The sequence below is a fragment of the Xiphophorus maculatus genome, chromosome 5 (assembly GCF_002775205.1).
Source record: "Xiphophorus maculatus strain JP 163 A chromosome 5, X_maculatus-5.0-male, whole genome shotgun sequence".
Taxonomy (NCBI): Eukaryota; Metazoa; Chordata; class Actinopteri; order Cyprinodontiformes; family Poeciliidae; genus Xiphophorus; species Xiphophorus maculatus.
The window spans coordinates 7,398,379-7,412,660 of NC_036447.1; the positions used below are offsets into that span (position 1 = coordinate 7,398,379).

General features: G+C 38.7%; 1 protein-coding gene across 2 annotated transcripts in view; it reads left to right on the forward strand.

Moving 5' to 3' along the window:
- Positions 1-14,282, forward strand: part of usp34 (ubiquitin specific peptidase 34) — a 79,795-nt gene that overhangs the window by 33,319 nt on the left and 32,194 nt on the right. The window contains exons 23-44 of one of the 2 annotated variants that reach the window (XM_023333322.1): positions 134-233; positions 1,124-1,286; positions 1,410-1,536; positions 2,365-2,515; positions 3,259-3,359; positions 3,446-3,661; positions 3,742-3,867; positions 3,955-4,077; positions 5,033-5,116; positions 5,208-5,294; positions 5,930-6,130; positions 6,206-6,288; positions 6,947-6,987; positions 7,110-7,234; positions 8,219-8,371; positions 9,485-9,589; positions 9,703-9,797; positions 10,677-10,981; positions 11,829-11,992; positions 12,829-12,894; positions 13,056-13,202; positions 13,360-13,416. In XM_023333322.1, the coding sequence (XP_023189090.1) occupies positions 134-233; positions 1,124-1,286; positions 1,410-1,536; positions 2,365-2,515; positions 3,259-3,359; positions 3,446-3,661; positions 3,742-3,867; positions 3,955-4,077; positions 5,033-5,116; positions 5,208-5,294; positions 5,930-6,130; positions 6,206-6,288; positions 6,947-6,987; positions 7,110-7,234; positions 8,219-8,371; positions 9,485-9,589; positions 9,703-9,797; positions 10,677-10,981; positions 11,829-11,992; positions 12,829-12,894; positions 13,056-13,202; positions 13,360-13,416 (2,820 nt within the window). The remainder of the gene's footprint in view (positions 1-133; positions 234-1,123; positions 1,287-1,409; positions 1,537-2,364; positions 2,516-3,258; positions 3,360-3,445; positions 3,662-3,741; positions 3,868-3,954; positions 4,078-5,032; positions 5,117-5,207; positions 5,295-5,929; positions 6,131-6,205; positions 6,289-6,946; positions 6,988-7,109; positions 7,235-8,218; positions 8,372-9,484; positions 9,590-9,702; positions 9,798-10,676; positions 10,982-11,828; positions 11,993-12,828; positions 12,895-13,055; positions 13,203-13,359; positions 13,417-14,282) is intronic. The other variant, XM_023333323.1, reaches the window with a different exon arrangement.

Consider the following 14,282-nt stretch of genomic DNA (forward strand, 5'->3'; position numbering starts at 1 on the left):
GTTTATTTGAAGCCCAGATTTTATGAAAAGAGAAAAGAAGAGCGTGTTGTTCTTTTAAAGCCCCTCCTCACTGACCCTGAATGCACCCGCTGCGTCCCTGATGATGCTAATCGCCTGCTGTGTTTGTTTCCAGCTGTGTGGGATGGACCAGCTGTGGGGAATCGCTCTGAGAGCTCAGTCTGCTGACATCTCCCGCGCCGCCATCCAGTACATCAACTCCTACTACATCAACGGTCAGTCAGCCGTTTGGTTTTTAACAGAGAACTGGGTACAAGCTCGCTTGAAATGCAGATGTCTGTGAATCGGTTGTGTTCATTTGCAGCCCTCTCGACCATAACAACTCAGTAAATTAGGACAAAACTACAACTTTTAAATTAAATTTTACTTACAGAAATGTTAGATGCAACGCAAACTGATCATCTTTTCCCACCTCTCTGGCATCTTTTTACTATTTTTACTATGTATCATTTATTGTGATAAATTTCTCACAATAAACTCCAGGTAATGATGTTTAAAATCCCCTGAAATGGTCTGTATTGTCAGGATTGATAGTTCTACCATTTTCTTCACCTTTTGTTCAGTGAAGACATTAATAAATACCAATAAATTTGAAAATACAGGTGCAGTGTCCAGTTTTGTGATACAAATCACAATATTTTCTGTGACTGGTGTCCTAAAGAAGCACACTACAAATTGAAATGTTTTTTTTGAGTGCATTATTTTTGTTTGCTGAGTTTAGACAAAAATATTTTTCAGTTTTCTTCAATCAAGCTCAAAATAAGAAGAAAACTGGATGCATTTTATTTAACAAACACTTAAAAAATAATTATTTGAAGTTTTGACTCTACAATCCCAATCCTACCAAAAAACAAATCTTATTACTTTATATTTTAAAATTAAAGTAGTTCATGCTTAGTTTTTTGTGGAGTAGGTAACAAAAAAAAATCAACATTTTGGGTGATTTTAGTTTTTTTTAAATGTTTTTTGTGAACCGATTATTTTGGCGCACATGACAAAAAGTTTGGACATCCCTGATTTTAAAGCAGGAACTTTCAAATAATTTAACATATCTCTCCAATTGATTTTGAAGGTTTTGAAAATCTTAAATTTTATGTGTTTGCAGCTGGTAAGACGGGCTTGGAAAAGGAGCAGGAGTTCATCAGGAAGTGCATGGAGAGCCTCCTGATGGCCTCAGCCAACCTGGAAAAGGACGCTCATTCCAGCCTGACCAGCATCGAGAGGGGGCTGCTCATGCTCAAAACACACCTAGAGGCCTTCCGACGCAGGTACACACACGCATGTACACCCCCACAGTTTGATAAGGATCTAAAAATACCACATTAAGAATAATCCAAGCAGAAAAAGCTAAATTTACTTATAATGATATTATTGTGTGTCCTCTGTGGCAGGTTTGCATATCACCTTCGGCAGTGGCAGATCGAGGGGACAGGAATTAGCAGCCATCTGAAAGCTCTGAGTGACAAACAGTCTCTGCCTCTCAGGATCGTCTGTCAGCCTGCTGGCCTTCCCGACAAGGTGGGTTCCTGCACAGCCAGCCAGCTCCTAGAAACATTCTTAGCATTCTGTCACAAGTCAGAATTCAACATAAACGTTAGCTGCGTTTCCATTGACCACATGATTGCGCAAATTGGAATTACAAAAATATTTTTGCTCAATAGAAACATGCCAATAAAAAAAAAACTCACATTTTTCTATAGAAAGTTTTGGTGCCATGGTGAGGTGATTTTATTTTTTTATCCTTTTTGTGGATGTTTCAAAATTTGTGTATTTCACAGTGGAAACACTTTTTTCACATCACACAAATCATAATCCACAACCAGATGTTGCTACTGATGGAAAATACGAAGAAGAGGACAGGAAGTGGTAGGAAGAGGATGTTTTTTAATCATTTGTCAAGTGAACAAACCTATTCATGTGATTTTTTAAATTGCTTTTCCTCTTTAGTGCAATTGCGACAATGTGGTTTTTTTTTTCAACATTAGTGGAATATTGAAAAGTTTAGTGCACATTTGTAATAAAAATGCAGGTATTGTTTGTAGTCACTCTCACAAACATAATTTTAAGGTTTATTTTTCATAAGCAAATTTAATTTGTTGATTGATTTGATTTAAGACTCACTCTTACATGTATGTCTTATAAAATAAACATATTTCCACCACATCTTACAACTGTTCATGCGACAAGCAGCCATATTGAAAAGCGCAGTCTGCCGTATAAGTCATAACTGGGTGTAGTTGGAGTTGCTCCCAGTTTCCCAGTGAGAAATCTGACTTCAGACGGTGTTCTCCCCCTTCTCTTACATTAAATGGCCTAGACTCAGCTGTTTTTGTTGTTGTTTTACAGATGACCATTGAGATGTATCCCAGTGATCAGGTCGCTGACCTCCGAGCTGAGGTGACCCACTGGTACGAGAACCTGCAGAAGGAGCAGATGAACCAGCAGGCGCAGCTGCAGGAGTTCGGTCAGAGCAGCCGGCAGCAGGGAGACTTCCCAGGTCGACTAACCTTTGATTGAGCTTATTCCATTGTTAAAGAGGAACTATTATGCAAAATTCACATTTTGTACATTTTTCTGCTTTTCTTTAGCTCTCTAATGCTTCTAAAAACAGCCCACCTATCCGTTTTTTTGTATGTTTAATATTTTTTGGTGTCTAGAAAATGAACTGTTTCAAAAACCTCCCGCTTGTTAAGTGACAATCAACAGGCACTGCAATGTTACCTAGCAGCCTGTTTGGTCAGCTGGTTTTGCCGCTCTATTTGCTGTAGAATGGCTGTTGGGAAAAGACAAGTTTTGTTGTTGACGTACCATCCAGAAACCACTTCCTGCATTCTTGTTGTTGGTCCAGGAGGCTCTACTTCTGCTTTTCAAAGATGTACAGTTGTGTAATTGTGCATCTATTGCAGCCATTTTCACACAAGAATGTAAATAAATTCAATTCAAATCAACAATACTTTATTGATTCAGAAGGGACATTAAATAACGTCGACACAAACTGTGAGTAGGGGGCGTGGCCAACAGCCGATTATTTGGATTCAAATTGATAAGACGCATTAAAAGGCTCATTCTGAAAGGAACTGAAAATAGGGAACTCTAAAATCTCATTACACTTTACAAAAAATTTAATGATCAGGTTTCGATTAGCCCATATACCTACTCTAACCTGTCCAAGGTCACTTTTAAGCTGCTGCCATTAGTGTCCCAGCAGCTTGTGTTTTACATCTGTTGTGTTCCCTGCAGGTGGTTTGATGGGACCAGTTCGAATGATCTCCTCTGGCCACGAACTCACTACAGATTACGACGAAAAGACTCTGCATGAGCTGGGATTTAAAGACATGCAGGTGACTCATCACAACGGTTTACAGAAAAAAATACTCCCGATTCCAGGTGACTCAATGCTACGTCATGTTTGTGTGTCTGTCCGCAGATGGTGTTCGTCTCTCTGGGAGCGCCACGGAGGGAGAGGAAGGGAGAGGGCGTCCAGCTGCCGGCCTCCTGTCTGCCTCCCCCTCAGAAGGAGCACATCCCCATGCTGCTGCTCCTCCAGGAGCCACACCTCACCACGCTGTTCGACCTGCTGGAGATGCTGGCCTGTTTCAAACCTCCCAGTCCAAACACAGAGAAGCTCCAGGAGAGCTCAGAGGTGCTGCAGCTGTCATTCCCCTCTCCATTTATTAAATTTAGTGCTTTTCTAGCTTGTAAACCCGTGTGTGTTTAATCCAGAGTGCACGCTGCGAGGAGCTTCACCTCCACGCAGAGAATCTGTCCCGTCGGGTTTGGGAGCTGCTCATGCTCCTTCCTACGTGTCCCAAGATGCTGCAGGCCTTCCAGAACATCTCAGACGAGACGGTTGGTCATAACAACGAACAGTTCGTTCCCATGAGTCAGCTCCAGACAACAACAAAACACTAAAACTCACTTTTTCTGTAATTGCAGAGCGGGGAGAGTCTTTGTTGGAAGGAGCTGTTGAGGATTAAAAGTCCCCACAAGCTGCTGTATGCTCTGGAGATCATCGAAGCGCTGGGAAAACCCAACAGACGCATCCACAGAGAATCGACTGTAAGAGAAACACAACCCACCTGTCCCTTTAAAATCTGATTTCTGGTGTGTTTTTGTTTGTGAACGGAAGCCTAGGCTGCAAGTATTTTTGGTCAAGTTTCTAGAGTAAATATCTTAATACACTTGAAATAAGACAAAACTAACTAAGAGTAATATTTCAGCAAGATATTGGAGGTTGTTTCAAGTCAATGATTCCTTAAAATTTGCTAAATAAGTACTTGTTCCATTGAAAGATTATTTTACTTATGCAAATAATCTTTCAATGGAACAAGTACTTTTTAAGTACTATTAAGGATTTACTTACTTACTTAAAACAAGCTCAAAAGGTTACTTGTAAGTTAGTTTAGTCTTGTTTCAAGTGTATTAAGATATTTGCACCAGAAATTTGACCAAAAATACTTGATAAGATTTAGTATTTTTGCAGTGAAAATAATAAAATCAACTGAGGTTAGCACAAATCCAGAGCAGATTTACAGTATAAAGTCAATTATTTAGTTTGATTTCTATCCATAAATACAAGTTTACTATTCAAATAAATTACACTAATTTTGGGGGGAAAACAAATTAAGTAACTTTGTGTTTTATTCATAGGCAATGATAGAAACCGAAATCCAATTATATGAAGCTAATAAGATAAATTCAGTTTGCTAAAATGAGCCTGTTGCTCATTACTTGAGACAATATCTTTATTTAGGATCCACAAACTATAAACATTCAAGCCGTGAAGTCAGGCCCACTTTCTCTGGTTTTTAAAGTTTGACTTACTGATGTTTTCTGTCCTATCTCAAGCTTACACCTTGTAATATTTATTTCTTGCTGTACTTTTTGATGGTTTGGATTTTCAAATTTCTCATTAAATATTTAAGAATGACCTTTAGAACACAATCTTCAGACTCTGAATCGAAGTGGATATTGGGAGTGACTGTGCTTAACTCCACAGTCTGTGTGTTTTCAGGGCAGCTATAGCGATCTGTACCCAGACTCTGACGACTCCAGTGAGGATCAGATAGAAAACAGCAAGAACACCTGGAGCTGCAAGGTACAGTAAACATCTGACAGTAAAATCAGAACAACATGTTGAATATTTGATGGCATACCTAATGATTTATACTCCTCACACCCTCCTCCAGTTTGTTTCATCTGGAGGTCTCCAGCTGCTCCTGGAGATCTTCAACTCTGGCATCCTTGAACCCAAAGACCAGGAGTCCTGGACTGTGGTGAGAAATCCAGTTTTAGCTTCAACCACATGTGATCTGAGTTATTTTATAACAGGAGTTTGTTGATGAGTCCCGTTCTGGTTCTTTATTGAAATGGTTCTCTCAGTATTACATCTTAATATTGCTACTATATCCCACATAACATGTTTGCACTCTTTTTGTATGACTTATTGATAATCCATCTTGTAGCATCTGGTAATCCAGTTAAAGTTAACCATGTGCAATATTCACAGAAAAAATACTTTCTCCTTTTTTTGTTTTTTTGCTTTGTATGTCCTAATTTTTAATGGCAAATGTTTTGACTCTGCAGACCTCTGCTTTACACCTGGAGTTTACAAGTCACATGACATGTCTAAGAGCATATGCAGCTAACACAGGTCCTACTTTCTGATAAAAAAAAAATCAGTTGAAAAGAAGAAAGAGATTTGGATTGTGTGGAAAAACCCAGATTCATCCGAGTTTTACTAACTGAACAAACAAATTCAAGACGAGCGGCCTGAAAAAGAAATCAGGAACGATGGGCTCAGAAATTCTTTTAAAACTTTTGTCATTTATTTCAGATTTTTGAGGATTAATGAGCTGGACTTGTTTTCTCTGTGTGTTTTCCTCATGATGTCCACTCGTTTTGCCTGCAGTGGCAGCTGGACTGCCTCGCCTGCCTGCTGAAGCTCATCTGCCAGTTCGCAGTCGACCCCGCAGACCTGGACCTGGCATACCACGACGTCTTTTCCTGGTCTGGCCTTGCCGAGAGCCAACGCAAACGGGCGTGGCCTGGAAAGTCCCGCAAATCCACTGTGGAGCATGGAAAAGGCCTGCACATCCCGCGCCTTACAGAGGTACATGCTCCCGTCAGCTGATGGTTGATGAGGAGACTTTCTGAATCGCTCACCTGATCATTCCTCTCCTCTCAGGTCTTCCTCAGCCTCGTTCAGGGCACCAACCTGATTCAGCGGCTCATCAATGTGGCCTACACCTACGACAACCTCGCACACAGGTGAGCAGCAGCTCAAGAAATGGTTCAATGAGTCAATTTTAAGGGGAGATAATTATGTGAAAATGACATTTTTGTTTAGTTTAATATCATGCTATATTGTTATTCCCTCATCAAAAATATACCCAGAGGGTTGAATTAATTCTTTCATGCGTATTTGAGAAATCCTTTAATCACCATGGCAACAATTCAGCTGTGCAAAACATCTGTATGGACCTAGCTCCTCCTCAGAGCTGCGGTTTCCGAACTTCCGTTTTACAGAGCAGCCCAGCTGAGTGGACTTCTCCACTCAGCTCCTTCAGACTAGCCAGCAGCAAGTAGCAAACAGCTGGTAAAACTGCACATCTGCTGAGCTCATTATAGGAGCTACTTCTCAGTGCCACACTGACAAAAACATTGTTAAACGGTTAATACAGGACCCTTGTGATGACTTCCTGAAGGCAGAGTTTCAGAAAGATGAGATTTTAAAGATACACAGGCCCCATTTCAAGACATTAAATTACAAAATCAAATTTTCTTTTAAGTTATATTTGACATATAGCATTTTTATAACAACTCAAGATAACATGGTTACTTGATAGTTCTATAAAATACATAATACTGCCCCTCTAAGTTTTTTAATCAGATGAATAATAAATTACATGTTCTGTTTTTGCTTCAGAGTCCTAAAAGCTCAGTCTGACCACAGGTCGCGGCATGAAGGTAAGAGTTGATGCCTCTTAGCTCCAAACAACAAAGATGTAAACCTTAAGAAGTCCTGATGAGTAGGAGTGAAAACAAATCTAATTGTTTTTATCCTGACGCTGTGGTTTTTGTTGATGCAGTGACTCACTACTCGATGTGGCTGCTGGTGAGCTGGGCTCACTGCTCATCTACTGTGAAGTCCAGTCTGGCCGACAGCGACCACCTTCACGATTGGCTGAAGAAGCTCACCCTGCTGGTACCTGAGGTGAGCCGCTTGTTACGGTTAAATAAGAACTGAATCTTTTGTCTTTGAGAGTTTGATTAAATCTCATGACAACAAGAATAATGTCATGTGAGTAGTGTTCCTCAGAGCAGAACATCCTGCTCTCACTCCTCAAGATGACCTTCACATACCGACAGTTGGAGCAAGGCTCCAAGTAGCACCACTTTATTGATGTCTAACAGACACTCTTTGATAAGTTAATCACTAAGTTAAGTGATTAACTTCGCAACGACACATTTTTACAAGCCAACTTTGCGGTACCGTAACTACATTAGTTTTGCGCAATCTGAACAATTCCAACATTTTCTGAAAGGAGAGACGTTGCGCTTTCCAGCCCATATCGGGTTATTACGGTAATTTCACACCTGCTCTTGGAAGAAGCATGTTTTTCATTTTAACGTGATGAAACACTCTTAAAATACTGTAAACTGTAAATAACTTGCTAGATATTAAAAGTTCCTGTTGTTATGGAGAAATAGGCGAAATTATTTACTCACAGGACATTTAAAGAACTTTGTATAATTAAAATAAGCAAAAATATCCAGGCGGAGATTTGAGACTTAGGCCTCAGAGGGTTAAAGCTGCAGTATGCAACTTTAATAAAAAATATATTTTTACGTATTTGTTGAAACTGTCACTGTGAGTCAAGGTAACTCAACAAATCAGAGGAGGCGGGTCTTAGCGCTGTCAATCATGGCTGTATGGGCGCCGCTCATACAGCCATGTATGAATTCATTACATGATTACATACATAATTACATAATTCCAACACCTTCAATCCATCCCAATTTCTCCTGGATTATTATTTTTTTAAACACTTTTTAAGTGCTTATGGACATATTTATAGTTTTTGTTTCTTATAGCAGAGCACAAGCCTGCTAGAACACTGTTAAGCAACAAGATAAAGTGTGCTTTAAATTTAAAGTTGATTTATTGTTTTTCTTTTGTTTCTTGTTGTGTTTTTAGCCGGCCGTGAGGCACGAGGCGTGTAACGGTCTCTACAAGCTCTCTCTGTCTGGTTTGGAGGGTGGCGAGTCCATCAACCGATCCTTTCTGCTTCTTGCCGCCTCCACGCTGCTCAAATTCCTGCCTGATGCTCAGGCTCTCAAACCACTACGGGTGAGTCTACCACACACAAACACCTGGAGATGTTGGTCCAAAAAAAGGAGCTTGCAAGCTACACTCTGTGTTGGTAGTCCTCTGGGACGATAACTTGACTCAATTTGAGCTTTGCTAAACAAAATCCAGTCGGTTTCTTTGAGACATTGTCCCCTTGATGGGGTAAATGCCAGAAAAACTGGGACACAACTTCGTGAGCAAAGATGGAGAAGATTGGTAATTAGAACTAAAGACTCGCCAATTAGAGATAAGCCTGTCACAATAAGCAATAAATCAATTAATCCCCGATAAATACAAACAAGCTTGATAGTTTCAATTTGCGTGTTTGTTTTTCTCGTGTCTTTCACTCTTTCTACCAAAGACAAAAGTCTTCATTCTGGTGCTTTGGTATCAACCAGCTCTGTTTTTTGAAGAACAGAGAGTTGAGGATTAATTTTATTTGTTGTTTTTGATTTTATTTTTATTTGCTTTGGATTTTTAAAATGGCTTCCAGTTCCAATGTTAAGTGTTTGTTAAAAATTCAAGTTTATTGATCTTTGAGAATGTCTTCTTGCATTATTATCCTGTTATTTTTATATTGCCTGAAAATTGTCTCAAAACAACAATTTTATTGCAATAACTTCTCTGAGTATTTATTGTCCAACAAAATTGGTGATGCACCTAATAAGAGATCTATGATCTATTTCAGTTCTCTGCTTTTTAAAAGTCTGACCTGCTGATACAGATTTTTGCCAGTTTTAGGAAGTATATGCAAATTGTGTTCAAAATATTTCTTTTTAGCCTGCGTGTTGTGAGCTGTCCTTATTCATTCATATCAGAAGCAGAGGAGTCAATAGTCATGTTTCCATTGGCCTAAAAATCGCGCAAATTGGAATTAGAAAAATGTACAGAAACGCACCAATTTTGAAAAAACGTTTTGCGGTAGAATGAGGTGATTTTTGGCTTTATCAAAATGAATGTATTTCACAAAACTATTGGAAACAATTTTCCATTAAATAACTATTCCTAATTTAATGGGGACACTGTAATTGCAATTTTGTTTTTTTTTATGTTTACAGGTTAGTAACAAAGTTTTGGATTTTTGTGAGCTTTACTCACAGTTTGTATCTGCAGGTGGAGGATTACGAGGAGGAGCCTCTGTTGCGGACCGGCTGTAAGGAATACTTCTGGCTCCTCTGCAAACTCATCGACAACATCCACGTTAAAGATGCCAGCCAGGTGGGAACATCAGAGCACTGTCCTCATGTTCTTACACAGTTTGTTGAGACATGGTTTCATCTTCCTGGTGTTGCTTTGAGCTGCTGCTAGTATTGGTCTGTTTGAACTCACAGAAGGTCTCTCCTTCTCTGTCGCTGACCGGCACGATGCAGACCACGCTGCTGGACCTCGACGCTCTCGCCCGGCACCTCGCCGACTGCATCAGGAGGTCGGACAGCTGCAGATGGATGATTCAGTAACGCTTTATTTGAAGGGGTGTGCATAAGACTGACATGACACGGTCATAAACATGAAGGAATCTTCATGAATGTTTGACTCTTGTTATGAAGTGTTAATAATGACGTCACTTCAAAAACACAAAATCTTACCAAGTATTTTTGATTTAGTTTCTACTACAAACATCTTAGTTTTGTCTTATTTGAAGCTTACTGTCTTACAAGTAACTTTTAGTAAGTTCTAGAGGCTTGTTTTAATTAAACAATTCCTTAATGTTGATGAAAAAGTACTTAACTTATAAGAAGACATTTTCCATATTTTGTTAATTTACCTGCAAATAGAACAAGTACTTTTTCATCAATATTTAAAAAGCATCTATATTTTCCAGGAAGTTACTTTTAAGTTAGTTTTCTCTTAATTCAAATGAACTAAGATATTTGCACTAGAAACTAGACCAAAAATATCTGATAAGATTTTGTGTTTTTGATAATACTAATTGTCAAATTAGCATTATTTTACAATAATTATTGTCAAATAATATCATTATTTGCCATTATAATGATTATATTTTGTCAAATAATTAGCATTATTTTGTAAATAATGACATTTTTATGTAAAGTTGCATTAAAACTTGCATTAAAAAAGTCAACATTGCATTAAAAGTGTCATTATTTACCAAATAACTCTTCATGAAAACAGTGAAACATTCATGAAGAATCCTTTATATTTATTACAGAGTCATGTCAGTCTTATGCACACCCCTTCAAATAAAGTGTTACTGATATTTCTCTGCATATACTGAGTGATGTGTTGACTTTTGGTGGAACTGCAAAGCAAACTGATTGGGCTTGGTTTTCCTTTTCTCACCCAGCCGGGAGATCCTGGACCAGCAGGACGGGAACATCGAGGACGACGGGTTGACGGGCCTCCTGCGTCTCGCCACCAGCGTCCTCAAGCACAAGCCGCCGTTCAAGTTCTCCCGCGAGGGACAGGAGTTTCTGCGGGACGTCTACAACCTCCTCTTCCTCCTGCCCAGCCTGGCCGACCGGGCTCAGCCCAAGTGCAAGTCCCACTCTGCACGGGCGGCCGCCTACGACCTGCTGGTTGAGATGGTGAAGGGCTCGGTGGAGAACTACCGGCTGCTCCACAACTGGGTCATGTCGCAGCACATGCAGTGTAAGAATATCTGCTTCCTCTCTCTGCCATGAGTCCCAACAACGCTGAGATGATTTCAGTCGTATCCGTTAAAGTTGTTTTGGTTTTTTAGTCTGTGCTTCCAAATGGATTTAGCAACTTGGGACATTAGAAATGATAATTTTTGAAAAAGGGTTCCAGAGCAGATACATTTCAGAACGCTAGTTTGACGTTTTTATGTGGTCATGCGAGCTGCATCTTTTTTTAAATGATGAGGTTGTAGCTCCATTTCGCTCTCTATCATCACCTCCCAGCAGGGTTGGCAGGTCTGACAGTTTCCAGCCTAGACAATGTAAAACCCAATAAAGAAACCAGCCCAAATCTCAACCCTTGATAAAGCTTAAGATAAGAGCACCTGATCTTATTGTATCTTATTTTATAACGGATATTGCATCTTATATATTTTGTCTTTTATCTTTTGTCTTATATCTTATTTCTAAGAAAAGTTGAGATATATCTTTTATCTTACTTCTTATATCTTTTAAATTTTTAAATCTTTTTAACTTTTATGTTATATTTTTCCTATCAAGCTGCCATGCTTGTTTGTTGTGCCTTTGTTCAGTCGACCATCCTACAGGTGATGACGTCACGGTTTACGCAGTAAAACCTGCGTTGCCCGACTTGAACCACAATTTGCACTGTGTCCCTCTTTTTTTTTTTTACTTTCTTCTCTGTAGAAAGATTTAACACTGGTTCGAAAACACGCCCAGGAACCGGAGCGGGCCCTGAACCGCATCAGTGAAAAAGGCCTTTCAGTGTCTGAATTGCGTTCTTGCAGAGTAAATAAAGTTCCACACAGTGATTTGTTGTTTCCGTTGTTTCCTTCCAGCTTCTCACGCCCCGTATAAGTGGGACTACTGGCCCCACGACGATGTCCGGGCCGAGTGCCGCTTCGTTGGGCTGACGAACCTCGGCGCAACCTGCTACATGGCGTCCACCATCCAGCAGCTGTACATGATCCCTGAGGCCCGTCAAGCCGTCTTCACAGCAAAGGTCAGTAGCTGCAGCACCTGGAGCTGCTCAGGAACATTTAAATGGGTTCCTACGGTGGCTTGAAATCCTTAAAAATGCTTGAATTTCTGTTAAGTGTTCTCAAGGCTGGGAAAGGGCTTGATTTCCATACAAAGTCTTTGATATTCAAATGTTATTTACAGTTGAAACCAGATATTTTCATTCAACCAATAAAGACCTTTTTTTTTCTCTGAAGTTAAATCAGACTAAACTTTTCTTATTTCAAGTTGGTTAGAATTACCAAAATTATTTCTATTTGCTAAATGCCAAAAGTGAGAACATTTTTACAGATTTCTTTGTATTTTGTGTTTAAGTATTTAATTTGAGCTGGAACGAAATTTACCCTAACAAGATTTGTTGTGATTGTTTTAATGTGTTGAATATTTATTATTCCTAATGTCTCAGTGACTTGAGGAATAAATGTTGGCTTATATTTTATATGTTACAAGGTATTGAAATAGAGAGATTTTTGTTAAATAAGTGTTTTGTTCTCAAACCTGTTGGTCAGTATATGGTGTGTGTATTAGTGGGACATTTCAAAACATAAAATTTTGTTATCATTTAGCGTACCTTATCCCTGCGGTAGAATGTTAAAGTATTATCACAAAACAATATTAATATCTACAATAAATATCACATAGTGAATTTAAACTCTTTTTGATGGTTCTTTTATATTGTTTTTATATCCAAAGTGTGATGCTGGAAAGGTGCTTGTATCTTTTACTGTCAAACATTTACAATTTAATTTAAGATTTAAATTAATAACCTTGTGCAAGTTTATTGTATTTATTGTTTTTATATGTGTGTATGTTTTGCAGTACTCTGAAGAAATCAAACACAAAACGACGCTGCTGGAGCTGCAAAAGATGTTCACCTATCTAATGGTAAGCTTTCCATATGCAACTTTATCACATTTTTTTCACGTCACAACCACAAACTTGAACATATTTTATTTTAAATGATAAGCAACACAAATTTGCATTTAATTGCGTCACAGGTGCAGTTAACCTCCATGTTGTTGGTGTTTATCTGTCTGTGTGTTCAGGAGAGTGAGAGGAAGGCGTACAACCCTCGACCTTTCTGTAAAACGTATACGATGGACAAACAGCCTCTGAACACCGGCGAGCAGAAAGACATGACGGAGTTCTTCACCGACCTCATCACCAAGATCGAGGAAATGTCCCAGGAGCTGGTAAGCACTCTGCCGTGTCCTCAAATACAAATACAGTCTTTCTAAAGAATGGTTCTGTGACGTGAAATGAAGAAAATAAGGAATATTTAAGACAAAATTAGGCAAAGACACCATGACTCTATATTAAGTTATTGCCATTAATTATGTTGTTCTACAGAAAAACACGGTAAAGACTCTGTTTGGAGGCGTCATCACCAACAATGTTGTTTCTCTGGTGAGTGAGCAACCTTATTTTAAGCATTTTGTTTTTACTTGTTTTAAATAGACTCTTTTATAAGGTGATTTGAAGCAGTGCTTTAATGTCATGTTTCCATATTAATAATGGTTAGTGGTGAAGTTGCTTTTGCAGAGAAAACGGAGAATATATGTGGCATTTAACTTAAAAATATCATTGGAATATTTGTTAAACTCCCTTATGTCTTTTGCATTTGGAAACATTGCAAGATGCCTCATTATTTCCCAGCTAATAAATACTTTTGTTTGGAGTTATTGAGTAAAAGCCAATTAATACCCTGAAGAATGAGACATTGGTTTTCTCTCCAGGATCAGTCTGTTCTTAGACCTCTGGTTTGAGAATTCATGGAGCATTAAAACATAATAATGCTTTGTTTCCACTGAGCGATACGGGCCTGTGCAGTTCTTTACGCTGTTTTGACCGTTATCACTGTAAAAGTGGCACAAACAACGACCAATACTGCATCTCTTTCATGAAATTGCTTTTCAATTTGCTCTTTTGGGTGAGAATTGAGCTATTTTAATATGCACTGATCACTTATTTCACTTTCAATGCAGATATTTGCGGTTGAGTATTGGTTGATACGGTCCTGAAAAAGTGTTGATTTGACTTAAAAAAATTTTTTTTTTAAACATAGACTTGGATGTATTGAATTACAAATGTATTTTCTAACTCTGCACAAGTATAGCAGTTAAATACTCCAATAGCTTCACAGGCTTGGTCAAACATGTAAAAAGGCAACTTTGTAAAAAAAAACAAAAAACTTTAATTTGGTCAGTCAGGGCAATTAGGAAAATAACGGCCAATGTACAATAAACAACAACAAACTCTGAAACTGATGAAAA